The sequence below is a fragment of the Alexandromys fortis genome, unplaced genomic scaffold, assembly GCF_014885135.2.
Source record: "Alexandromys fortis isolate MF-2015 unplaced genomic scaffold, M_Fortis_MF-2015_v1.1 scaffold_34, whole genome shotgun sequence".
NCBI classification, from domain to species: Eukaryota; Metazoa; Chordata; class Mammalia; order Rodentia; family Cricetidae; genus Alexandromys; species Alexandromys fortis.
The window spans coordinates 8,041,013-8,068,340 of NW_026067933.1; the positions used below are offsets into that span (position 1 = coordinate 8,041,013).

Below are 27,328 nucleotides of genomic sequence, written 5' to 3' on the forward strand. Positions count from 1 at the left end.
AAGAAGACACTTCATCCTGAAACAAGGAAGGCGACCATACCTCTTCTGGTTCCTCTTAACCTTTTACTAGAATGTAACTAAAAGGAGGTCATCTAAGGAAGAAAGACTTTAGAATTTTCCAGTTATAAAGGGCTCACAAGAGCAAAAATTCAATATAATAATCTTGAAGAAGAATTCGTGGAACGAAACTTCAGATAAGATAAAACAATTTAAGAGGCCAATCGCTTTGATCTCGTTTCCTTTTGTTCATCCACCAATGATAATGGTCAAGATGTGGTTTAATGGGTCATTACTGTGATCAAGATGTGGTTTAATGGGTCATTACTGTTCTTATGCATGAGACAGGTCAAGTGGGGGTCAACTCTCATATTTATGATTCTAAAAAGCTTTGAAGGACAGCATCCAGCAGATAAATAAACCAACTGACTCACCAACGATAGTACCCCATAATGGCATCTCCATTTCCGGTTCACTCCCTAACAACAGATGTTCCAAATGTCCACTCCATTATTCATGGGCCCAAGACAAACAGGACACAGAGCTTGTTCTCAAAAGACATTCTTTCTCTACACAGTCTGTGGTGAGTTCAAAATAAGTGCACCCAGTACTGGTTAACCTTCATCAAATATGACATAAATGAGGTGTACACACACACACGCATACTCATATATATATAATATAACACCTTTCTATACTAGAGTAAAAACAAAGTGACATGGAATAGGTCACATTAATCCCTGAATCCAGATGCACCTAAAAGTATCTTCTACGTAATGTGTTTTAATAGATCTTTGATGAAATTTGAAAAAGTTAACCTAGTAATTAATTCTCTGCGATCCAGTATCAACTACAGGTTGAATATCTATGCTCCAAAGTCCAAAACTTTTAAGCACATTTCAAAGAGCCTTGGATTTTAGAAATTTTCAGACTAGGGACCACTCAATTAGGCAAAAATTCTAAACTGCAGACTACAAGTCTCCAAATGTAACACACACCTGGTTCCAAGCAGTTCAGATATGGTATCCCATGTCCCTCCTCTTGTCTGGCAACAAACTGACTTCACTTCCGTGAGACACACTTGAAGTTCACATTACCGCAACAAACTGACATCACCTCCGTGAGACACACTTGAAGGTCACATCATCTCAACAAACTGACTTCACTTCCGTGAGACACACTTGAAGTTCACATCACCTCAACAAAGGCAGCGCTCACAGATTCTCCTAGAGCCCTAAACCAACAAGTAGAAAGGAAAAACTAAAGGAGAAAACTGGTTGCCTGTTTCACTTCCATAACTGTTTATGGCCTGTAACACGCTATTACTGCCCTTTTATACGATGCTATCACCCACGCAGACGGACTCAGAAGACTTTCGACCTTTCCTCCTATTCACGGTAGGATGGAAACAACAGCGATGTAAAATCCGATCCTTAAATTCTTGTTGTTGTTAGTTCCAGGCAGTGTGAGGTCTTTTTGCCCCACCTTCAAGAAAGTTAATCCAAAGCCCCTTTCAACCAAAGAGGGAAATTCACTGAAGAAATAAAAAGGATTGATATACAAAAACCTCGAAAAATGTGCCGTCTGGGATTTCAATGATTCAATCGGGAAATTCTGCATGGCCTCAGTAATTTTGGGCAGGGGGAAGAGCAAGGAACATGCATTCAGCTACACCCAGAAAAATTCATCTTACGCTGCAAAGCCAAACACCAGATGTGATTTGCAACTTTTGGACTGGATTACCCTAGAAGTTCTGTCAAAGGGCCCTTCTGTGGCTGGTGCCTTGGAGCCAAACGCGGCAGTTTCAGTGATGGTAATGGCTGGCTGGGGAGGAATGTTACCTTGGTAAATTATGATAACTGGGCAATAAGGATTACCAAAGCCAACATAAATTTAGGGGGTTTGTGAGTGTGCCAGCTATGTGAATTACAGATGTGTGCACTTATGAACACTCTTCTCCATCATCAGAGACAGAATTTCCTCATGCATGCAACCCTTGTTGAAATGACATTCATTATCAGAGCTCATGCTTACTACATACATGGCCCATCATCTGACAGTCAGTCCATCGTTTGTTCTAAGTGATCTCAAAGGCCTAGTCTGCTTGGCAGTCTTACCTCCGGTATCCAAATCAGGAGGGCACCTAGTCCAAAGCTCCCTCTGCAGGCCTATCGCTCTTGGTGACTTATGCTTCTAAGACTGAAGCCGCAGCTCATGGTATCAGTGGCGATGATTATTTTCAGATCTGAAGATGGCTCATTGGCCCATCTTCACACTAAAATTCTCTTTAATCACTTGCCTAACATGCTTGATCTTTTCCATTGTAGCTAGTTCAGGAAGTGGAGCTGGACAAAGTTTAGGGTCACTAAAAGAGACGGACAATGCTTCAACCTTCATTTGCTAAAGCAGCCTAATTTTGTGGTGAATGTTTCAGATGGTGTGTGTGTGTGTGTGTGTGTGCAGTAGCCAACCCTGAATCTACTGTTTGACCTTAGGGCTCTGTTTCCACGGTCTGAACAATCCAACAATGATGACTATGGATCTTACTCACTGCTCTGACACCTCAGACACCTGTTGTCTTCAAAGACAAACAGAAAACAAACTAATCACAAATGCAGGATGTCTGGTGACCATTTCACAGCAACAGTGACAATGGTCAGATAGTGTGCGCTGGCTACAAGGGCTTGGACAATGAACAACCCGACTTCAAAAGGACTAGCAAAGGCTTGTTAGCTGAAATCTCAGCACAGAAGGACTTCTCTTTACGGCCTCTGCTCTCATTCTGCTGGGATGAAAGTACCCCCTCTTGTCAGAACCATGTTCCGGACACACCTTTGTAAAAATCAGCTGGCAGGCAATAAGGCTAATTTAGAGTAGGCTCAATGTTATTAGTAATTGCTGCATTTATACATTTTTGACTATTAAAAAAGTAGCGTTTTCTTATAGGGAAGTTTATGTCCCTAAATTTAGGGCAACCACTAAAAAGGTAACAGTGTAAATGTCCAAAAGAGCTCAGGTCTGTGTTTCCTTCATGCACATTGCTGTAAGGTTGGAGAGCTAGGACTCTGGTACGCTCTGACTGTGAAATGTTCCCCACAAGCTCGTGTGTTTAAACACATGTCTCTAGCTAGTGTTGTTTGAGGAGGTTTTAGAACCTTTAGGGCATGGGAACGTACTTGCCAAACACAGACCACCAGATGTGGACCTTTGATGGTTCTAACCCATCCCCACTTTCAGTCCAAATGCTCTGCTTCTTGATTCTCCAAAATGCAAGAAATGACAGCAGCAAGCTGCATCTCCACAAACCAAGCAGCTGTGCCACACCTTCCCCACACGGCAGCTTGCAGTCGTGAGACAAAAACAAAGCCTTGCTTCCTTTAGCGGCTTCTGTCAGGTATATTTCTCATACCAATGAGAAAAATGACTAATATTGAATCTACAGGAACCAAAATCAATAACATTTCTGTTTATAGCTTTCCAAGATTTTAAGAAATATTTTAAGTGATTATATATATCTATATATGTTCTATTATCTCTATAACTAATTTCTATAATAGGCCACACCAGGCTTTGTGGGGGAACAGCATTGGCTCTTATCCTCAAATTTAAATTGCCATTTTAGACATAGCTTTCTATTGATATAAGGTTGATCAAATCTAGAAAAAGTGAGGAGCAGTGAGCTGGGCTCCATAGAACCACTAATAGTTTCTCAACTCCTAATCTGTGTTACATAGCTCTCAATACTAAGATGAATTCTACTTCTTTACCTCTCATGGGAAACTGTCTGCTGTGTTAACTTGAACAAGTTACTGAAGCTCTGGGCATTGATTCCATTTCTGCTGTGGGAGAATGCTCTTGTACACTGTAAAGATTTGTCACTCATATTGGTTTAATAAAACACTGATTGGCCAGTAGCCAGGCAGGAAGTCTAGGTGGGACAACCAGCCTAGGAGAATTCTGGGAAGAAGAACAGCAGAGACACAGTCATCAGCCAGATGCAGAGGAAGCAAGATGAGAATTGCTGCACTGAGAAAAAGTTCCAAGCCATGTGACTAAAGATAGACAAGAATTATGGGTTAATTTAAGTTATAAGAGCAAGTTAACAGTAATCCCAAGCTAATAGGCCAAACAGTTTATAATCAATATAAGCCTCTGTGTGTTTCTTTGGGACTGAACGGACTGGCTGGGACAGAAACTCTGTCTACAAATGGTGCCAAACTCTTGGCAAGAATTTTCACATAAAGCCTGAGAAAGTTTTAAAGCTGGATTAATCCAACCTATATATTTTGAAAATGCCTGGACTTCAAAATTTAAGATTAAAGATATGTTACTTTGGAGAAGAGGTCTTGCTTTTGTTTTTACAAAGTACCAAACAATGTGGCTAAACATAGACAAGAATTATGGGCTTAATTTAAATTGTAAGAGCAAGTTCATAATAATCCAAGCTAATAGGCCAAATAGTTTATAATTAATAGAAATATAAGCCTTTGTGTGTTTCTTTGGGACTGAATGGCTGCAGGACCAGGCTGGACAGAAACTTGGCCTACACATTTCCACATAAGGAATGGAGATGTAGAAGGTTAAGTACTCCACCCATGATGCCTTTTGGAATCCCCAGGGATCATTAACCAAAAACAGCTTATCTAAATGCTTATTGCATAGTCAGCACAGGCACACCCATTGGTGCTATGAGAGTCTACTAAATTGAAATGCACAGATTATGATGAACAAGATACATTCTTTTCAACACTACCATCTTAAGCTTCGAGACTAATGTTTTCAACTGAGGTGGCTTATACATTTCCTTGAAAGATCCAAAGGCTGTAGTAGCTTTCACAATGAATTCAAAAAGAGTTTCTCATGACTTCATAATAGTGAAAATATTCCATGTATAACAAATACATGGATGGAAAATATGATAAATTTCAAATTAAATTAATGTTATATATAAAATCCTTTTAGTAATAAATTAAACAGATTGATTGTAGATGGAAAGCTATATTTTTATGAAGATAGCATCAGAAAGGTAAGCAAATATAGATATACCTATTTCCTAAAGAATGATTAAAAGGCAATTTAGCATCAACGAAACTCTGCAACACTGTCCTGTCGGGGACCAGCCTCAACAAAAACAGCTCTTGCCAGAGTATGGAAATGGGGATCAGAAAAATAAGTAAAGAATACAAAAATCCTATATTTTCTTTTTTATTATTTTACTCATATTTTTGTATAAAAGTATATGGAAAATTAAACATGGATGAGGGAGTTCCACTGAAATCATCCATGTTTAATTTTCCGTATACTTTTATATGCTAATACAAAACAGGGAAGAAGACAACAAAAGACTTCTTTAACATGATACAAAGGACAACAGTTAATTGCTTCAGCACTTGGAGACATCAAGTCATTAGCATTCTGTTGTTGTTTATGTAGTGAAGCCACCCTAGACAAGTATCCTGAAGGCAACTATTCCCCAGGTAGCCTCCTAATACAAAAGAAGGAATAGAGGTATACTCACATATCCTGACCATCTGTCACGGTGGAGTAGATCCACATATATGAGCCATCTTAGTGTCAAAAGAACCAAGTAATCACATCCTGAGTCAGGATGTGTAGCCCTAATTGTTGCCATCAATTTTGAACAACCTCCAAACTCTCTGACCATCAGACAAGGTGGTAGTATGCTAACATTTTTGGGCCTCCACACTGCCCCAGCCAACATAGTTCATGCCTTTGTACAAGAAGCAGAGTTGACCAATGTAGCAAGACTTACATTTATGGAAAATACATGAATTTTAGATCTGACTGACCCTACCTGTATTTGAATCCCAGCTCTACAGTTGTCTAGGAATGTGTGTTCTTTTAAGTTACATAAAGTCACAACACCTCAGTTTTTACAGCTGCTGAAATGGAATAACCAACTCCTTTCAGGGTTACTGTGAGGGTATAGCTAATATGTATAACATGTCTGAGTGATGGTAGGGCAAAAAAAAATAACCATGATAATATTTTTAAAAAGTTACAAATACTGCCAAAAATAGATAGTAAGTGATGGTGAACAGGGTAGACCTGGGATAGACACCCATGGCTTTTATCGTTGACTTTCTCTTTCTTATAACATTTACAACATTTTAAACAATGATTGTTCACAATTGATCTCCTTTTTCTTATGTTTTAAGACTTTACTTTGAAAATTTAGGGAATTCCTGTGAACAAGATACTTCTTAGACACAGCACAACCCTAGATGAGCTAACAGTGCTTGCCAAATACACAGTCATATATGAAAGCTTAGACAATGTCTAAGACCAACATTTTATGAGAACCCAACATATGGTAGCTGTTACAGCTGCTGCTGCTGTTACTTTAGTCATTGTGTGGAGTATGGAAATGACAAGGCAGCATTTGAGACAAAAGTTTAGAGTAGTAAACCATGAGACGTTATCTCAGTGACAAAATCAAAATTAGAATGCAGATCACAAGGCAGTGTGACAAATTAATCTGCAATCCTAGAAAAGACAGTTTTCCAAAGGATTCGTTGTAAGAAGAATTTGTGAGTATCAAGGATTTTCAAACTCAAAACTTTCAAAGCCAAACTTTCTTCTTTTTGCAATAGTAAACAAGAATGAGGCAAGGGGAAATACATTTTGTCCTCTTCTTTTTCCCAAAGCATGTTATTTCTTAGGTTATTTTTCCCTCCCCATTCTTGCCATTTTTCGAAATCCCCTTTATAAAGGTCAGAAAAGCATCACTAATCCCTTCATATCACTTCCCAGAACATGACTTATAAAACTTAGCCACTTAACAAACAATAAAGGACTGCTGTACCCATAAACCATCCAGAAACAGCTATCCAACCAGAACATTCCAACTTGCAGAGATAACATAATCCTGTTGTTTTGGGTGTGACTCTATGAGAGGGATGGAGGGCTACAATTCAAAATGCTGTCTCTAGCAACTTAGATAAGAATGACTGAACTTGAACCAGGGCAAAACACAGGATGCCCCATAAGCTGTCTACTTCAAGCGCTCCAAAGTACTTGCTTCCTTGTCCCAGGCCAGATAAAGGAGCAGCAGCTTAGTTAAGATCCTTTAGGTCTCTAAAAAAAAGCATCGGGGGATGAACTTGAAAGAACCATGCCATGGGATGGGATAAGGAACAGGAGACATGCTTTTCCAGTCTTCAGTGTCTGCAGCTCACCCTCAAGAACATAACTTCAGCAGCCGCTTCATTATATTTCTACTGTAAACGACACAAGCATGAGCCAAGTCAGCACCGAAACTCCCCTCAGAGTTCAGTGGGGTTAGGTCATCTGCACTTTATTGACAACTGCTGAACTCAGAGCCTCTAATGAGGCAGCTCAGCAAAGTATGTGTCCTGCCACCAATGAGACTGTTTTTCCATGAATAATGAACAAGAACATCATTTCTGTTGCCAGGTACACAACATAAACAAAGCCCAACATAGGCCTTGATAGAGTGATTTTGTCCATTTGAAATAAGGGAATGTTTCAAAGTGTAAGCCAAGTCTTAGTAAAGGGTGGGACAGGCTGTTGTAACAAGTAATACGAACATATGTTATCAGAATTTAATAAATCAGTTTTTGATTGTTGCAGAGTGGAGGCTGTACAGTGGGATGCATTGAGACAACGAACAAATCCAAGTGAGTTCATTTCTTTACTTGGCCATCAGTTTTATAACACGAGGCTGATGATTTCAATAATGAGCTGAGATCTTCATGAAATGAGTCTTGAGACTTGTGATCTCAAAGGCTTTCTTAGTTAAAGCTTTACTTCTTAAGGCTTATCAGACTGAGTGCAGGTCAGCGCTCATGATGAGAACATGACCTTTGCATTGAAGTCCATTGCCAGGTAGACCCATGGCATAAGACTAACTCCTTTGGCACTAAAAGATACTTAGCATATGAGCATTCTGCCTACTGCAATGTATAAGTTACATTGAAGCTTCAACTGAACGGAGAGATTCTGGAGAATAAACAGAGAATAAAAATGAGCTGATGTGAAGGCCAAACAGCCTTCAGTTTGTTTACCTTAAAGTATTCCACAAATACGTTAAAATCAGTTCCACACCAAGCCATGTATATCCTGTTACATGAGGTGTACATATCTACACAGGCAAAGGATGCCATCACCGGCTGAATGTTTTTAGTTCCCATCATCCTGAGCAAGATTTTGAGGAAAACAAACAAAAACAGGCTCATAACTGAGCTCAAAAAGCACAAAAGCAGGGGCTAGGAAAATCACCCCGTGGGAAGAACTTGTGGGTCAAAAATAAAATCCAAATGACACAGTTTGCTCTCTGTGTTTGAAGAATACCAGGAAATCTGTGGTCAGAAGAATGTGGTGTTCTACAGATAATCTAAGCATAGCAGGTATCTATGTATATAATTTTTATACTATTAATCAAACACACAGATATCACGACAGAATAGTTCTAAGTTCTCTAGACTGTACCAGTTTCTCTCCCTGACTCACTGGTAACAGGCAAAGTAGAATAAGTTCATAAGGAATTAACCAGAAGGCAAAAGACCTTCAAGGGCATCGTGCAAAGAACTGTGCAGCTGTTATTGAGGAAGACCTGTGGGAAAGGGAACATGAGTGGGTCTTCATCACTGTCACCTGTGCACGGCAACTAGCTGTTCTCCATTGTTCTAGAGCATCAACAGGACTAGTGACCACAGTGAACCCGCAAGGCCTCATGGGAAGACCTTGGTGCTGCCCAACCCCATAGTGCTGTCTCTTGATCAGGAGGGAATCAAGGGAAGACACACAGCTGCCAGAGTACAAGCCTATCAGCAGAGTGTGGGGGAAGTAAGGCTAAGAGTGGAGCATAAGTTACTTAACGTTTCTGCCCCAGTACGTGCTAAATTGAAGGCGCTAGAAAATAGCCATCAAACGCTATAGGTGACAATTCTTAGCCTGTTATCTAAGTCCCACTTGAAGTTGTCATTCCTATCTAATCAGTGGATTATATCAAGGAGAAAGGAGTTCTCGGATGCATAAAAATACCCAAGGACTTACCATCATACTTTGCTAAGACTGCCTGGACATCAGCATAAGCTTGGAGCTCCAGAAGGGCTTCTAGAAGGTTTTCATGAATATTGAACATGCTTAGGAGGGGGAATTCCTTCATTAACTAGGAAACAAGAGACCAGAGGAATAATTAATATACATGCCTTATATTTTCACATTTATACTTAAGGAATATAACATTTGTGCAATAAAAGGATTTCTAAGGTTGAGAATTTTAAGAACTAGTACTTGAGGCTAGGGGAAATGGCTTAGTTGCTAAAGTGCTTGCCACATAACTGTAAGGACTGAGTTCAATCTCCAGAACCTTATTGAAAACAAAGCAAACACACAGCTCCGGTGTATGACTGCAATCTCGGTGCTGTGCTGGAGAGGCAGTCCGAATCCTGGGGCTTGCTGGCCAGCTAGTTCAGCTGAACCAGTAAGCTTGCTGTTCAGTGAGAACCCCTATCTCAAAAAAACAGGAAAGGAAAGGAAGGAGGGAGGGGAGAAGGGAGGGTGGAAGGACAGGAGGGAAGGAAGAAGGAAAGAGGGAGGAGTACAGGTAGGTAGGCAGAGAACGAGATACCGGACATTGTCCTCTATCTTCCACATGCACACACACCCAAATCTGTACACATAGAAAAAGAGTATTTATTTTTACAGTATAACTGATACTTAACTATCATATATTTGTATAATATAAAAATATAAGGACTAAGAAGATGGCTGGTTAGGACACTGCTCAGAGTGTGACCCTTGTCAGCCTGCTTCTGTGAGTCACAGCACTGAGGAGGCAGAGACAGGAGCACCCTGGCACTTGCTGGCTAGCCAGTCTAGCCCAACCAGCAAGCCTCAAGCCTCGGGTTCCACTGAGATGCTCTGTAAAAAGCACTGTAGATTTATAGATGCAGGTGCCCTGCTTTGTCTGCAGGACACTGTGTGGGGCTTGGAGCAGAAGGTGGGTGTGGACTCTTCCCCTAGGTGAGAAGCTAAGGGCAACTGGTAGCTTCTGGTAAGGGAAAGGGAGAACATTGAAGAGAGCATTTCCTTTTATGTTGACCACACTTCAGTGAATAGCCCCATACCCAAGGGTAGCACAAATAGAACTTGAGAGGACTGGAAAAGAAGAAGAAGACACGAAGTTGATTGGGTAAGGAAGAGAGGGGGATCTGGGAGTTGGGGAGAATGAATATGATCAAAATACATTGTATGAATTTCTCAAAGAACTAATAAAATAGGTTTATTTATTAATTTATTTTAGTTTTGGTGAAACAAAACAAAACAAGGCAAACAGCACCTGACCCTGGGCATCCATATGCATGAGCACACATGAGCACATACGTCTATCTACAAGCACATGTGAGCCCATACACATGTGCACGCAATACATGAAGACACACACCAACATACTACAATCCCTAGAGGTAAAAATAACATTAATATTAGATTAAAAATAGTCATATTTAAATGCTTTATTTTTTGTTTTTATTGTTTAGAAAAATGATGAGTCTGAATTTGTACAAATCTAAAGTGGGAAGAAACCTAAAAGAGATTTTCAGAACAATACAAGATGTTTGGTAACTACAAATACCACAGAGAGACTAAACCGGGTGAAGATGGAAACAGCTCGCAGACTTTAACAGCTACTGGTCGCTTGTCCAGAGCAATCTGGATGGAAGCTGCAGAGTGAAAGGAGAGGCAAGGGGGCACTACTGTTTCAAGCAGTCTGGAAAAATCAAGAACTAGGAAAGCAGTTAGCTAGAATGTAGTATGATTGAGAGGAAATTTGGTTGAGATTGGGGCAGGGTAACCTCAGTAAAACAGGAGTCAAGGTCATCTGCTGGACCATGGGAAAGAAGAGGCAAGAGGAGTTACAGACAGAGAGAAATATGCAAAATAACAGGCGTGGGAATCTGTTTAGTGCAGGACTATCCCGAGAGCCGAAAACCTGGAGACTATGGATGCAGAGAGGCCACAGTTGCCACAGTTGTTGCATGTCAGCAAACAGGGAGCATCAGCTGGGCACATAAGCAAGATATTCTATGGTTCGGTTGAACTTGGCAAACTGGAGGAAGTTCTGTAAAATGGCAAGGAGCAAGAGATGTGCCTATGGCAGGAAAACAGACTGAAGGAACTCAACACAGAGAAGAGGAATCCACTGGGATTCACATGTAACAGTGCTCAACATCAGTGAGAAACAAGAAGGTAGGAAAAACCAAGAATTTACTAGTAAATTTTCTCTTAGATAAGGGTAAAATTGCATCTTAACAGAGAGAACCAGGTTCTTTGTAAATTCCTCAGTTTGTGTTGATTTATCTAACCCCCTACATGGACAACTACTCTCAGTTACAATATGATGGCCTCTCAAAATAAATCTTTTTATAACACTATTCATGATAGAAATTATGCCGAAATAAATAACAATAAAGTACAAGTGTTTTGACGAGCTTTATGGCAACACGACACAAGTTAAAGTCACTGGGATGGAGGGAGCCTCACTTGAGAATGCCTCAGGAAAACCTAGCTACAGGCGAGCATGTAGGGCATTTTCTTATTAGTGATGGGTGAGGGAGGGTCCAGCCTAGGGAGGGTGATGCCCTCCCTGGGCAGGTGGTCCTGAGTTCTATAAAAGCAGGCAGAGCAAGCAATGAGGAGCAAGTGGATGAGCAGCTCCGCTCCATGGCCTCTGCATCAGATCCTTCTTTCAAGTTCCGGTCCTGCTTGAGCTCTTGTCCTGACTCCTTCAGGTATGAACTATGATGGGAAAGTTAAAGCCAAATAAATCCTTTCCTCTCCAGCTTGCTTTTGGTCATGGTGTTTAATCACAGCAACAGTAGTCCCAACTAAAACAATAGGCTAATTTACCCCTAACCAATGGACTCATGGTGTGGACTGTCTACTTCCTTTGTTAAGAACATTTTTTAACATCTTAGCTTTGCTAAGAATATTCTTTTGTTTTGTTTTGTTGTTGTTTTATCGAGACAGGGTTTATCTGTAGCTTTGGAGCCTGTCCTGGAACTAGCCTTTGTAGATCAGGCTGGCCTCAAACTCACAGAGATCCACCTGCCTCTGTCTCTCAAATGCTGGGATTAAAGGCATATGCCACCACTGCCTGGCTATTCTTTTGTTATTTAAAAGCCATGACTTACTGGGGACATCTTTAAATTTTTTTCTAAACCAGAAAACATAATTTTACTACTAAAATCACCTATCAAAATCATTTGGTATACAAAAAGGCCCACGGTCTGAACTCCCAGAAAGAGGCCTGTAATATTTTCATTGTTGTTAAAGGACGCCAATGAGACAGCCCCACACACTGTGGATGTTCTGTAACTAATAAAAGTATTTCTTGTTCTGGTTCACTGTGGTCCTGGCTGACATCATCCTTTGATTTCTTTTTTCACTTTTTCTAATTAAAGCTTGTTAGAACTCAAGTTTTCTGTCATGCAGCAGTTGGCAAGACAATAAAGACATATTTTGAGCTGCAACATTTAAACATTTATCACTTTTGACCAATTTTTCAAGTAATAATCAAATATCAAGGACACAAGTCATATTATATAATTTTAAAATGTAATTCCCAGTTTTAGTTGCTAAAGCTTAAGCACTGATTCTTATTAAAGCCCAGAGAGGCATGTGTGCAGCTGACTGCTAAAATGCACAGCTGGGCCTCGGGGCCATCATCTCCATGGGAAGAGCTCCCCGTGCAGACATCCGCTCTGCCCTCTCATCTACCAGATCAGGATCAACTTATAAACTGTCTTTCTGGTGGCTTTACGTTGTTCCCATACAGTAACACACCTGATGCCCTGCTGAAAGTCTCCCTCTCCTGGAATACCTTTCAGATCTGTTCCTCAGCCTTGGTGTCTCCACCACTGGAGCACAGTGCTATCAACCTCCCACCAATGTCCATTCCCTCACTATTGACACTTGACATGTCCTTGTGCCCTTTCATATGCAAAATGGACAGATGGCATTCAAGTTCTACTGCAGCCGCTGAAGTAAACAGATACATCACACCCGTTTCTTTGAGCTTGGTGTCATAACTTTACCTACACCCTCACACTTGGAGCTGATGTGTGCCATTAGAAACCTTATTGTTCTTGTCTCAGTATCATCTTTTCTCAACTCAACCTTTGGAAGCCTATTTTACAGTTTTGTTTTGAACATACATTAAGATCATCCTTCATGACCCTGTCTGACTAGACTAATCCACCAGAGCAATGACATGGTTATCTATCGCGATAAACTAGTCAGATTTGAATACAAATTAACAAAGAAGCTGTTTATCACATTATTTGTTACAGTAAAGAAAAATGCAAGTACCTTAAAATGTGACCCATTGCAAAAACAGTTATATATAGTAAATATCACTATCATTTGTCTATTATGTATGGTTATTAGAAGTTAAGTTCTTCTTGGACTTAAAACCTTATTGGTTGTGACAGCATAAACCATGGTCAGAGCACATGGAGAGATCAAATTGATATGGACCTCGAAGCTTCCTTCCTGCTGACCCATTTTCCTAGTACTGGAAGCTGCTATTTAGATTACTAGGGGAAGAAGGGGAAGCCATTGACAATGGCCAGTGTGAATCCAGTGAACTACAATAATAACCAATTTGATAAGATATGCCCATGAGTGTAATAGTGGCAAGAATGTTATGGGTGCAGTTAGCTACTTTTTCACCAGTAGATTTATGGAGTGCTCCACAGGAGGAAACACATGCACGGCACCATAAATATGACCAAGAACTCATGTTTGGGAAGTTCATAGACCCCAGGAATTAACCTACTATATTATTCTGCCAAACAGAAAAAGTATCAAGCTGCTGTCTAAATTTGTATTTTTATATCCATAGCTCTCAGTCCTCATCAGAAAAGTGTCAATGAAGGGCTCCGTCAAAAATGGGATCTCTCTCTCTCTGTCTCCCCCCCCCCCACACACACACATCAGGGATGAGCTTGAGAGAAGAGTGGAAAGACAGTCAGTGCTATTGCGGGGAAGACTAGAAGGAAACAGTGCTGTCTGGATGTGAGATGTTTGCTGCACCAGTTAACTCACAGTAGCTACTCTGCCGGCACAAGATCAATTCAGTCGACATTCTTTTTTTTTTTTTTTTCTTACAAAGGAAAAACATTTAATTGGTATGGTGCTTTAGAATAATGCTTTGGTACACTGTGAAGATGTTTTGTTCTCATTGGATTAATCAGTCGACATTCTTGTTTGTAGTGGGAAGAGTTCATAAGTTGCCAGCCATGAATAAGGAGCTTTGGACAGTTAACGGCTTCTAGGGAAAAGAGAGCTAGTTTCTTTAGGGGTAAATGGGCAGTACAAATTCCGGGAGTGTGAGTGAATGCAAGGTGGAAGTGATCAGGAAGGAGTTAAGGGGAAGAATAGGGAGTAGTGATTATTATCAAAATATACAAAATATCCCAAAAAATTAATAAAATTATTTTTTAAGTTCCCCTCTAAGACCAGGTCCTAATTAGACCCAGGAAATTGGCTATGCTTCTTGTACCAGGCATGATTTCCTTCTGTTGAGTTGGGCCTTAAGTACAATTAGACAGCTTCTTGTGACTGATATGAGTGCCATTCTCACACCTTTGGAGCTACCCTGGCATGTTGGCCATTGGTGCAGTTCATAGGCATCACAGATGGGTAGAGCTGTTGATTGTGCCTTTCTTTGCCAGCTTGCATAACTTCTGGTCGTATGAATGTCAGGCTGTAAGACAGAGGCTTTTAGGTTGGATCCAGCTCAAATATCCTAAGTACTGCGTCTGAAGTGTGCAATGTCCTCAGCATAGGGACATGCTTATCTTCACTTCTGAGAGGCAGCAAGGGCGCCACCAATAGCGTCACTTATGTTGTGACCAACAACTCAAATGGTGTTTCTTATGCCTAGTACTGGGTTTCTTTAGGTAGTCTAAGACTAAGGGGGAGGGAGCATTGTCAGTCCAAGCGTACAACTTCATCTAAGATACATATGTACATAACAATAAAAATCAGATAAAAAGAGAATATCAACTTGAGAGGAAGTGAGGGGGAACATGGAAGGGGTTGGAGGAAGAATAAGGAAGGGAATAAGTGGTATAATTATATTTTAATTGGAAATTTTAAAGTTCTCAAAAAACTTTTAGGGGCATGACCTGGGAAAATGCTAGCATATGGTGTTAAATCAGTTAAAAACTAATAAAACTATATAAGTTCATAAGATCATGCTTTTCTTGTGTGCCCTTGTATAAAAACACAGACATCTTCTAAAGTAAAATTATTTCTGATTGGTGAGATTATAGGTGTTTTTTATCTCCTGCTCCATATTTTCTATGGGTTCTAATATTTTTAAAGATACTCACATATATTTGATACAGTAAGGAGGAAAACTGATCACTTTTAATAATACTGGCTACTCATAGCCAGCAAGATGGCTGTGGGAGCAACGGGACTAACATACTAGCCTGTCAACCTGAGCTGGATCCCTGGAACCCATGTGACAGTGTATAGAAAGAATTAGCTCTTATAAAACTGTGCTCAGACCTTCACACACACACACACACACACACACACACACACACACACACACATGTTGTGGTATGTGTAAAACCACACACACAACATACATATATGCACATACTAACTACTTTTAAGAAGAGAGTACTAGTTTTTCATTAAATTCAGGCCCACACAGGCCATGTTCCAGGCATAGAGGGCTTCCAGGTCCTTAGATAGGACACACCCACTCACACCTTTGTCTCCTAGCTCCTTTCTTGAACACTTTCCTTCTGTCCCTGGCCCATATGACCAAGTCCTAAAACTCCAGGACACCTTCCTCCTCATCCTCCAGCTGACCAGAGTCTTCATCACAGCAGCCTGCCAGTCCAGCTTCCCTGTGAGCAGTAACATTATCCTGCTGCTGTACCCTTAGTCAGAGCACAGTACTTATTCCATGACTGGAATGCTTTCTGAAGTCCTGCTCCTTTGTGGAGAGACACATTACGTCCCGGGCCTGTGTCAGGCCTTTGGGTTACAGAGCCCTGACCATGTTCTTCTTCTGCTTATGATCCCCCATTATGTGCTGCGAGTTCCAACTAGACCCAGTGTACTGATGGATTTTCTTATACTGCTTATACTTATAGCTGCCCGGATATGCAACAGATGATGTGGAATCTCTAAGCCTGCACTGATTAGAGGAGGCGAGTTACAATTCTACAAAGCTGTAGGAAGGATCTTCCAGCCCTAAGCCTAACTTACGGTCATTCCTCAGTTCAGCGCCAGACCCCATTTAGCTTTCGAGTTTGCTGCAAGGTTAAAGCCCGGCCTTGGGAGACAGAGCAAGCATACATCATTCCTAGAATTCCTTCTCCAGTTGCTAGTCACAGTGTTTTTGCTCAGACTGTTTTCACCACCTGGATACCTTTCCCCCTCATTTACAAGGCCGCCTGTCAAAATCACCCCACACTCCAAAGCCCAGATCAAATGCCACCTCCTAAAGTCACAGCATCATAGAGAGTGAGAGCCAGCGGAGCCCGCAGGGACCCTCCAAACACTGTCCTCACTTTGCAGAAGAGCTCCCTCCTACCACCCCACCACAACACAATGACGGCTGCAAATTCAAGGGACTCAGCCAAGCTCAGTGCTGGGACTATGACTCAAACACAGTCGTCAGTCCTGAGTCCAGATTCCAACACATCATGACTCTGGGCTCAGGAATGCCAAGTCTGGAGAACTGACTTTGCTTTTGAAACAATGCTTTGATTTCTCTTTGTACTGTATTTGTGTGAATTTCAGGAAACAGTCATACTATAGAGAAGGAAAAACAAACTGAACTAAATTTGGAGTTGTTTCTGAGTTGAAATCCAGCCCCTGCCACTTAGCGCCTGCTTCATTTTATAGAGATTTGGTTGAACACCTAAGCTTTGGTTTTCTTCTGTCTTGGGTCTGTCCCACGGCATCTCCTCCAGTTCTTTACCATCTACCAATATCACCAGTCTCAATCCCCATGTTCTACTACTTCTAGCACCTTCTGAAGTCATCTTATTTATCTAGCTTGATAATAGGTCATTTAAAAATTAAAGCAAAAGGATTAGGCAGTGATAACAAGCAATACTATAACAGCAGGACAAACCAACACTTCTTTCCCTAAGGGCCAGAGAGCTGCCATTGGGGGTGTTTCAAGACATAGGGTCTCTATGGCAACTACTCAATACTTACAACTTGAAAACAGCTGTGGGCAATATGTAAATGAATAAGAAATCCTGTGTTCTCATAAAACTTTCTTTACAGAAGCAGGTAACAGGCTGGATGTGGACCACAGGCTTTCATTTGCCAAACCCTGGTTAATAAGAAGAAAAATTAAAACCCAAAAGGTTTTTCTAAAAAGCACTTCTCAGTGCTTTCATACTTTAAAAGTCTGACATCTCTTCCCACAGCAAGCTGAGCAGATTGCTGTAAAATGCAAAGGCCATCCATCCCTACAACCCACCACTTCCTTTTCCTGCTCAGGTCCCCAGAGGCCGAGGTACCACAGTGGCAGGAAACCGGGCTGAAATCCAGGACTGGGCAGACTATGATGGCTGCTCACATGATACCATGTTGTTCATCAGACAGAAGGAACAAGCTGGGGCCTAAAGTCTTCATGAGAACAAAACTCAAGGAGTTTTGAGTAAAGAAGTATGTTATAGAAAAATGTGCTCTAAAATGCAGTATCACTTAAATAAACTTAAAAATCCACACAATTCCAGGCATTGTGACTATGTATTTTATATGTTATTCTTCATGTTCTTTTTGTATCGTGTCTTCAAGATGTTCAATACTTTTCACACATAACTTCTCAAACCCTGAAGGGCTAATTTTTATCAGGTTTATTTTGTTTTCTTATATTTTTTAAAGAATTTATTGTTTTGAATTGAGCTATACATTTTTTCTCACTCTCCTTCCTTCCTCCCATCTCCCCTTTCACCTTTCCCTCCTGCCCCTTATGCTCCCAATTTACTCAGGAGATCTTTTCTTTTTCTCCTTCCTAGGCAGATCTATGTATGTCTCTCTTAGGGTCTCCTTTATAGTCTAGGTTCTCTGGAGTTGTGAGCCATATGCTGGTTACTTCTTGCTTTAAAGCAACGTATGAGTGAATACACATCATATTTGTCTTTCTGGGTCTGGGTTATGTCACTCAGTATGGGTTTTTCTTTTTTTTTTTCTAGTTCCATTCATTTCAATATGTCATTGTTTTTTTACTGCTGAGTAATTCTCCATTCCGTAAACGTACCACATTTTCCTTATCTATTCTTCAGGTGAGGGGCATCTAGATTGTTTCCAGGTTCTGGCTATATTACCAATAATACTGTTATGAACATAGTTGAGCAAATTGACTTTTTTGTTGTTCTTTTTAAAATTATTTTTATTTCTTTGAGATTATAATGCAATTATATCATTTCTCCCTTTCCTTTCCTTACTCCAAACCCTTCCATAAGCCCTCTGTCCTCTCTCAAGTTTATAGCCCTTTTCATTAATTGTTGCTACATGCATATATATGCATATACATATATATTACTAAGTAGAACCTGTTCAGTCTGTGTAATATTACTTATATGCATGTTTTAGGGCTGACCATTTGTTGCTTAATAACCAATTGGCATGCGGGGCGAGGGATTTATTTCTCCCCTCTCAGCATTTTTTAATTGCGTGTAGTTCTTTGTGTAGAGTGAGGCCTTGTGGTGTCCCAGGCCCTTAAACCACTTTAACATATCTATTATTGTTGATTAATTAACTTTTGAGGCACAATTGTTCCTTTATGGTGAGGATTTGATTCTGCAGCTCCTCAAAGTGTTGCTAGTGTGATGAGAAGCCTTAGATGGAGTGGTGGTGCACACCTATAGCCCCAATTCTTCATTAGACACAGGTTCACTAACAGACCTACTGTGAGGAACTATATAAATTATTACCTCATCTTGAAGGATATTTTGGAGGTAAGTCCACTGTAGGGTAAGTTCCTTCCCTATTTGACTCTTAGTGGGGAGGTTGGTGGTAGGCTTAGTCAAGACTAGTTAATAGTCTTCTGGTGTATCATCAAAGTTTTATCTTTTCCAGACCTACATTGACAGCCCAATACTGTTGGAGAAATGGCATATTACAGAAATCAAGAACATGGCAACCTGGCATGATATATATATATATATATATATATATATGGATTTGCATTCAGAAGCAGTGAACTTCTGGGTTGAGCTCATTTTTTTCATCAGCAAGAAAGGAGATACACCTAAAACACAGGACACACTTCAACCTCAGCATTCGCTCCCAGCCAAGTATGAAACCATCATTCTTATACAATGTTGACATAGGTATATTGAATTTCTGATGTGTTATTTGTTTATCTCTGGGATAACTGGTTTCCTTTTGAGTTTGGTTGCACAATATTGCATAATCTATCTCTATTTATTTAGAAATAAAGCACAAAAATGGTTTGGCGACATCATTTGCCTGTTAAGAAAAGACTACAGTTCCCATATCAAGCCCGAATGAAAGCCTATGATAAATGGCGAGGCCTGTTTTCCATAAGCCAAGTCATTCTAAATAAACCCTTGAATTCACTCACTATCTAGCACAGTTCTGTTTATTTATTTCCCTCTGTCTTCTCCTCACTGCTAATTGATTTTTTCTGGCAGTAAGAAATTGATATGCCCTGCTTTGCCTAAATATTACAGTTTCTGTAGAGCGAAAACACCAACTCTCCTATGATTCCCCTAGTGCCTATGAGGAAGAACATGGGATGGGCCACAGATAGAATTTCAGCTCCGATTTTACATCATCTGGCTATTGTCAGTTCAGGTTTGTTTCAGTGGAAGAATCTGAAGCACTTGTGAAGTTAACGTTTATGAGCTCAAATGGCCGAAGGAGGAAAGTTAATTCACTGGATCTGAAATGCTCCGTGGACATAATTTACAACTACAGCCTGTGTGCTTTTTCTCAGCTCACTTACAGGATGAAAACAACAGTTTAAACTTTCAAGTTTGATTTGCATCTACTTAAGCATTTTATTAGTTTAGCTATCCATGTATTGTTCCTTGAGAGGGAGAGCTCTTACATATTTTAAGGCAAAGGTAATTAACAAAGAGCCCCAGCCAGATTCCTACTAAGGTCAATTCAAGCTTAGCCTAATTAAGGTTTAAACAATTTGGCCTGTATTATATTCAAACAGCAGATATTATTTTGTTAGAGTTTCAAGTTTGACATTTTTAATCAATTTGAAATAAAGGCATAAAGAGAACACAGAAAAGACACTTTGCAGCACACAGCTGTCACTCTGTCGGTTCTTTGTACCCACACTAAGACCATGAAAGGGAAGGATGAATTACAGAGTCCTCAGAGGCACAGGAGCCTTCCATTTGCAGATACTATAAAATGCACCCTCCAGAGGCTCAGAAACACACGAACAAGAAATGTTACCTTTAGAACTAATTCAAAAGGAAATATTGAACCACACCAATTGAAAAGTAGTGTGGTCAATATCTGTATGGACAACAGTTAAATCGCCTGTTCCTCATGGACACACAGAAACCGTTGTAGGCATGGCTGTGGTCTTCCGAGAAGCCGCGTATCTCACAAAAACCCAAAGGCCTAGAAGGTTACGTACATAATTTTCTATGTCTCTTATCAAAACAACGCTGAGTCCCTTCTAGAGAAGAGACAATTTCTTCAGATTTTCAGTAATCAATATAAGCTGTGTACTCATGGAGTTCTAAGAGAAGTGTGTTCAGAACAGACCCTCCCCTTGCGTTTGCTCCTCATGTGAAGCCAGCCCCACCCAGATGCTCTTCTTCCATGAGTGAGAAGTTCTTCACTTGCATTTAAGAGCTCCCCTTCTCAGATCTGAAGTTACACAGCACCATTGCTTACCATTGCTACAGAGACAATCTCCCAGCCATGAACTCTGTAGTAAACGGTAGTTTTGGGAGCCTCGAGGATTGATACTTTCCTCAAATTTCCAGGTAATTCTTGGAATAGAATATTTCTGTATCATCCTAAACAGCTTAGAATCTGGTGTGGCCTCACCCTGGATAAGGAATACGCCTGGAAAATTTAATGCATATTTTGAATGATCTGGAAGCAGGCCCAGTGCAAAGAGGACACAGTGTATCTCTCCTTCCGCAATGACTCTGATCTCCTATGACAGGAATGGCTTCAATAAGCCGCTAAACATACTAACCAGCCATTTCTGTCAGAAAGAACTTTTGTTGCCAAAACCACAATCACTGTTCTTGGCAGACAGTCTTCCACATTCATATGAGTAACAGCAAATAGCATGATTCGGGAATTAACTCACTTGGTTACCTGGGGCACAGTTAACAGATACTCTGGCAGGCATTTCACAAGGTAGTATGGAAAGCCACATCAACGGAAGATTCGTTTAGGACAGCAATTAGTACCGAGCTGTGTGCCACATTGTAACATTAACCTACACACTGCTCTGTAATCACCACAACCATCTAGAAGTCTCTCCCCTCCACTGTCTTTCCACTGAGCCTTCGTAGGACTGGCGTGCATGACTCTACATTCCCAAACACACCCACATACTATGCACACTAGTTAGCTACTGGCCTGGGTTTACTGCTTCATCTACATCTGGAAAGAGTAGGAGAATGCAGAGCTGGCTTCTAGTTCTCCACAGTGTACTCAGGAAAACTTTTACTTAGCTGTCAGGTAGTGGTACCCCCTCCCTGTAAGGTCATGCCATAACACCTTAGCAGCTGTCACCTTTTTGCCATAATTAGGATTTCTATTGTAATCAAACCTCTTGATCAAAAGCAGCTTGGGAAGAAAGAGGTTTATCTCAGCTTTCATGGTCCAATCACGATCCACCATGAAGGTAAAGAAGGGCAGGAACTCAAGGCAAGAACCTAGAGGTGGGAACTGAAGCAGAAGCCATGGAGGAATGTAGCTTACTGGCTTGTTCCCCGTCACATTCTCAGCCAGCTTTCTTCCACAACCCAGGACCACCTGCCAACTTCAATCACTAATCAAGAAAACGTACTACGGTCTTGCCTCCAGGCAAATCTTCCAGAGACATTTTCGCTATTGAGTTCCCCTGTTCCCAAATGATCCAGATTGTGTCAAGCTGCCATAAACATAACCGGGATGCTCTCCTTTGGCATGTTTATCCTAGCGAACAGATCCTCAAACACTGAAGATTTGGGTACCTCAGTGCAGAGTCTTACTTTTGACCTCAACTTATCTGCAATGTACATAATTCCAGTCCGTGTTAACATCCTGTATAATAGACTCCAATCAAAGCAAGATTAACTAAGAAACCTAAGGTCATATTCAAATTCCTGACTGACATCATCGAGCCCTGTTTGAACAAAAATGAAAACCTGCATTTCTTTCACCAAAGGACACTGCACCCCAATTATTCCCTTACTAAATCTCTCTCTAATTTTCTAAAGAGACTTCCAGGAGTGGACCTTTAAAGGTCTGGCCTGACCCCTTGATCTGATCTGGTCCCACTCTGCCCTTCCTGGTCTTCTACAATGAGGGGCTTCCACTGTAAGACCCCACCACTGCGAGGGCTGCCATGAACTCTGCTGTGCGTTCTCTACCGTGGGGACTGAAAGCTTCCGGAGCCATGACCACATCTTTGCTTCCGTAAGCTGTTTGTTCCTGCAGGTATTTTGTTGCAGTGATGCAAAAGCACTTAAATAACTCATAAGAGTCTCACCTGCTGAGGTTTGCATCACTCACCGTCCTGAAATCTCCTTTTAGAGAAGGAAGGGGTAACTTGGCCCCCACAACCCCTATGAAGAACTTTGCCCTTCCTAGTTACTTGTCAGCAGTGGGACTCCGCTAAGGTGCCTGGGTTAAGAACTTGTCAACATCTCAGGTTTCTTTGCATATATATATATATATATATATATATATATATATATATACATATACATATATATGTATATAGTCTTTTCTTCATATCAAATCTATTTAACAAGTACTCTGTAAAATAGTCACTGAGAGCCCATGAGATGGCTCACAGGGTAACTATACTCGCTGCCAAGCCTGATGTCCTGAATTCAATCCCTGGAACTCCTAAGTAGCAGAGAAGTGAGCTCTACACTTGTCCTCTGACCACCACACTGTGCTGTGGCACACACAAGTGTGCACATGCACACATACACACACACTACCACTCCCACACACACACAGAAAAAAATGCAATAATTTTTTTTTAATGCTATATATGCCAGGCACACAGAACTACATTACACTGTTTTACTCAGCCTTGGCAATTTGTGGACCCCCCAGCCACCAGGGACTCCCTTTATTCAGTTCTTGGGGCACTGACCCAAAAGCAACCCACAACAGCGTCTATCACTCTGTGGAGAATAAAGTACCCTATGTACACGACCAAACATCACATCACCTGTGCCTCTGAAACCTGGTCCAGGTCTCCCCTGTCCATTGCCTCTCCATGTAGCCAAACAGTACAGGTGAGGGCCTGCCCAGCATTGTCAGAAAGAAGGGCTACAGAGAGACACTCTTGCCACACTCTCCCCTGCTTCCTTCGTCACAGCTCTGGTAAGCAGCAGTACACAGGAAGCGGTCAGCCTCAAAATGCCCCAGTCCACATTTGCAATCCCAGTACCACTGCTCACCAGGGAGGGCACAAGGCCGGCAGACAGTTCATTCTGCCCACCGTGGTCCTGGGCCCTATGCATATCTAGTATCCATAACGCACTTTTTTTTGAACCCTGTGTTGCTATCTTGGTCAGGCAGGGGGTAAATGACAGTAACATCCCCCCACCTACATAATGCTGGGGTTGGGGATATTTATGTTGTTGGGGGTTGGTTCACATAGTTTAAAAAAATCTTATTATCATCAAAACAAAATTCTCTTTGCCAACTCATATGGGTATACGATGAAAAGTGGATGACATATGTTTCCTGCCCTGTATCTCCCCAACATGCACGCTCCAAAGTCATGTCTTTTTTTTTTAATAGAATAGTTCATTACCATATGTGAATGGGTGTAAGGCCACCTTTAATTCTATTTCTTAAACCTTGTGAATTAATTCAACCGACAACTCATCTGGGGTTGTTGTTCTATCAGGATCCTCAAAGGGCAACTCCAAGCATTGGGATGTGTAGCTCCCCAGTGAGAAGAGGAAAGCTGGAAAAGGAAAGCCAGACCAGAGCGGCAATTCCTGTGTGTGTGTGTGTGTGTGTGTGTGTGTGTGTGTGTCTGAAGGGTATAGTCTGCATCCCAGAAGTGGCAAAAGTAGTTCCTACATCCTCAGAGAAAGAAAACCCACGCTCTGTGAGGACACCAGGAGAGTCATGAGGGAGGCACACACACTCAAATCTTCTTCAAAGCTCCACACAGCTCCGACCACAGCAGTGGAAGAACACCATGGACTTCCAAAAGGAAATGGAAGACAGACAAGTATGTCAGCCCTCCCTCCAAAGAAACCTACTGAAAAGATAAGATGCTACAAGGAGATAAATCTACACCTCCCCCAACAACAGAGGGGTGGGGAAGCTGCAGTTGCTGGAGTCTAGAACAAAAGGAAAAGTCAAGGAAGTGGCAGCCTTTCTCCTGAGAGGGTCCCCAGGAAGGCTCCAAATTTAGAGTTGCCAGAGACAAGGCAGGAGGGGGCTGTGAGCTAGGCTGACAGCAGACCAGCTGGCCTAAGCAGTCCTCCTCGGAGTCTAATAGGGAAACAGCCTGCAACACAACTAGAGAGGACTCAGCGTCTGGCTTGTTTACAAAATTAGTCTTAAATGTGTGGTTCATAAATTGTCAGATAAGTCTTATCTCCGTGCTTGATGGGAAATATGGTGGAAATGCTCCTATCTTCTCCCCTCCAGGTATTCATTTATTAATTAATTTAGCAAACTCTGAGTACACATCATGAGCCATTGAAGAGGGTGAGGTTTGTCCCTTGTAGAATCTATTTGGTAGGGGAGTTGGAGAATAGAGATTATCCTTATAAACAAATAATAACTAGATTATTTCCAAAGTAAAAGGGGGAATTAAAAAGCAGGACAAGATGTGGTTGCTAGTAATACTGTAGAGAGAGTGTGTGTCATACACACATGCATGGGGGCTCCTTCAGACAGATATCCTGAAAGACTGGGACCTGGATAGAGTCCTGGGCAGAGTCTAAAAAAGAACCAAGTCTGGCACAAAGAGCAACCCAATGTAGCTAACATTCTAACGAATGACAGAAACACAGCCCTACTTTGGAAGAAACTGCAGCCTTGGGAGGAGTTTGAGTTTGTATTTCATCCTAAATGCAGTGACCATTCAGTCACAGCTTCCAAGCACAAAAGGAACTAGCCTGGGTCACATTCACATAGCTACATCATTAGGGAACAAATAAACATTTATTAAGTTTGTAAGCTTAATAAATGATCAATAATGTACATGTAGATTTTAATAAATTGGGAACACTAGAATAGTTCCCAATAGAATAAAAACTCCAAATGTTGAACATATGCAAGGCATTTTTACTGGAAGAGGTGAAAGAGAGAAAGGACCAGACAGATACCAACAATGAAAGGATGCAAAACCATCAGCAGTTATTCTGCTACTCTCTACAGAATGATAAAAGCAACAAACACAAACGGGATAAATATACAAAAGCATAAAGCCTTCACTTTTTACTTAAATAGTACTCAACAAAATCGACAGATCCACGTGACCTTTGAAGTTAAAGAAAGCTTGATTACAGCAAGGAAAACCGGACAATGGGAACTTCTAACCGAGTGAAAATGCACAGACCTGAAAACAGTGCTGCAAGACAAAGGTAAGCCAGAAGACATGTCAACACACACATGTAACACACACTGTGTTTCACATTCTGTAAGGTTACGGTATAGTGGAGCTTCTCGGGAATCAGTAAGGCAGCAGCATCCAGGCACCAGAGGAACAAGCAGACCTCTCACCATGCAGCCACAGGACCTCTAGAAATTCAGATGTCATTGCTTCTCTTCTACAGTGGTTCAAAATAGCCAGTTACAACAGGTCACAAAGGGCCATGCCATTATTTAAGGTAAAAATTAACAGATGCTTTTTTTTTTTTTTGCAATAACTATTCAAAACAGAACTGTTCCTCTTGAGTCTGTGAGTCTGGCTTAATTTCTACACCTTAGCTGACAGAACACCATTCCTTTTTTTGTTTGTTTGTTTTTTTGTTTTTGTTTTTTCCGAGACAGGGTTTCTCTGTGGTTTTTGGAGCCTGTCCTGGAACTAGCGCTGTAGACCAGGCTGGTCTCGAACTCACAGAGATCCGCCTGCCTCTGCCTCCCGAGTGCTGGGATTAAAGGCGTGCGCCACCACCGCCCGGCCCAGAACGCCATTCCTTATACGGCAAAATCTTCATAATCATCCTGATTCCTGTTCTTCCCATGCTACACATCTGGCTGACTGGCAACTTCTCTCAGTTATACCTTCAAAAACCACAGACTAATCACTCTACTCCTCTGCTACCAGGCCAGCCTGGCCACACTTCTCTTTGCTATGTCAAAGCAATACCCTCAAGTCTGCCCGCCCTGATTTTCCCTCACCACACTGCAGTCTGTGAAAATTAAGAATTCTGTCACTCCTCTGCTCAAACCTTTGTAAGGCTCCAATTCACGTACAGTCTAAGTGAACTTTACCGCCATCTGCAGCCCTATGTGGCCTCTGAGGCCCTCCTTTCTCTTCCTGCATCTACTCTGACCTGTTCACCCAGGACTCCTTTGCTGTTAGTGGTACATTCCAGGTGCTCTCCTGCCTTAGGGCTCTTGACCTCATGTCATAAGACTAATATCCACTTCAGTCTTTGTATAAATGCCACTTTCAATATCGTGCATACCTCTGACTTCCCTGAATTAACTCTTCTCTGTCCCTGTGCTTCTCTAACCTAGATCTGTTTTGCATGCCTTTTTCTCATAGCCTTAATGATACATCACTCTAATGTACTATGAAAATAAGTATATCATGTTTATTAGTTATTAGGAGAGTCCTACTTTCTCCTGGAATATAAGCTATGTAAGAGCCTTTGACTTGTTCACTGATCTAGAAACCACAAAGAACAGAAACTGACATGGAGAGACAGCCCACATATTTTTTTGTTGAATAAATATACAGATGGTGAATGGTTTAGGACAAAACAGGTATAGCAGAACCAAAATCAGGTTTTGTAGGATAAAAGAGAAGGTAGAGAATCAGGAAAAAAAAAAAAAAAAAAAAAAAAGCAGACAAGAGCCATTGAACAAAACCAGAACAGAATTTGGGAAAGACAGTAAACAGCACTAAAAATCTAGAAGA

At 41.2% G+C, this 27,328-nt stretch overlaps 1 protein-coding gene across 4 annotated transcripts in view; it reads right to left on the bottom strand.

The window, feature by feature from the left end:
• The window catches only part of St7 (suppression of tumorigenicity 7), a 240,246-nt gene that overhangs the window by 46,506 nt on the left and 166,412 nt on the right, over positions 1 to 27,328 (bottom strand). For all 4 annotated transcript variants that reach the window (XM_050145884.1, XM_050145885.1, XM_050145886.1 and 1 more), the window contains one exon: positions 9,037 to 9,151. In XM_050145884.1, the coding sequence (XP_050001841.1) occupies positions 9,037 to 9,151 (115 nt within the window). The remainder of the gene's footprint in view (positions 1 to 9,036; positions 9,152 to 27,328) is intronic.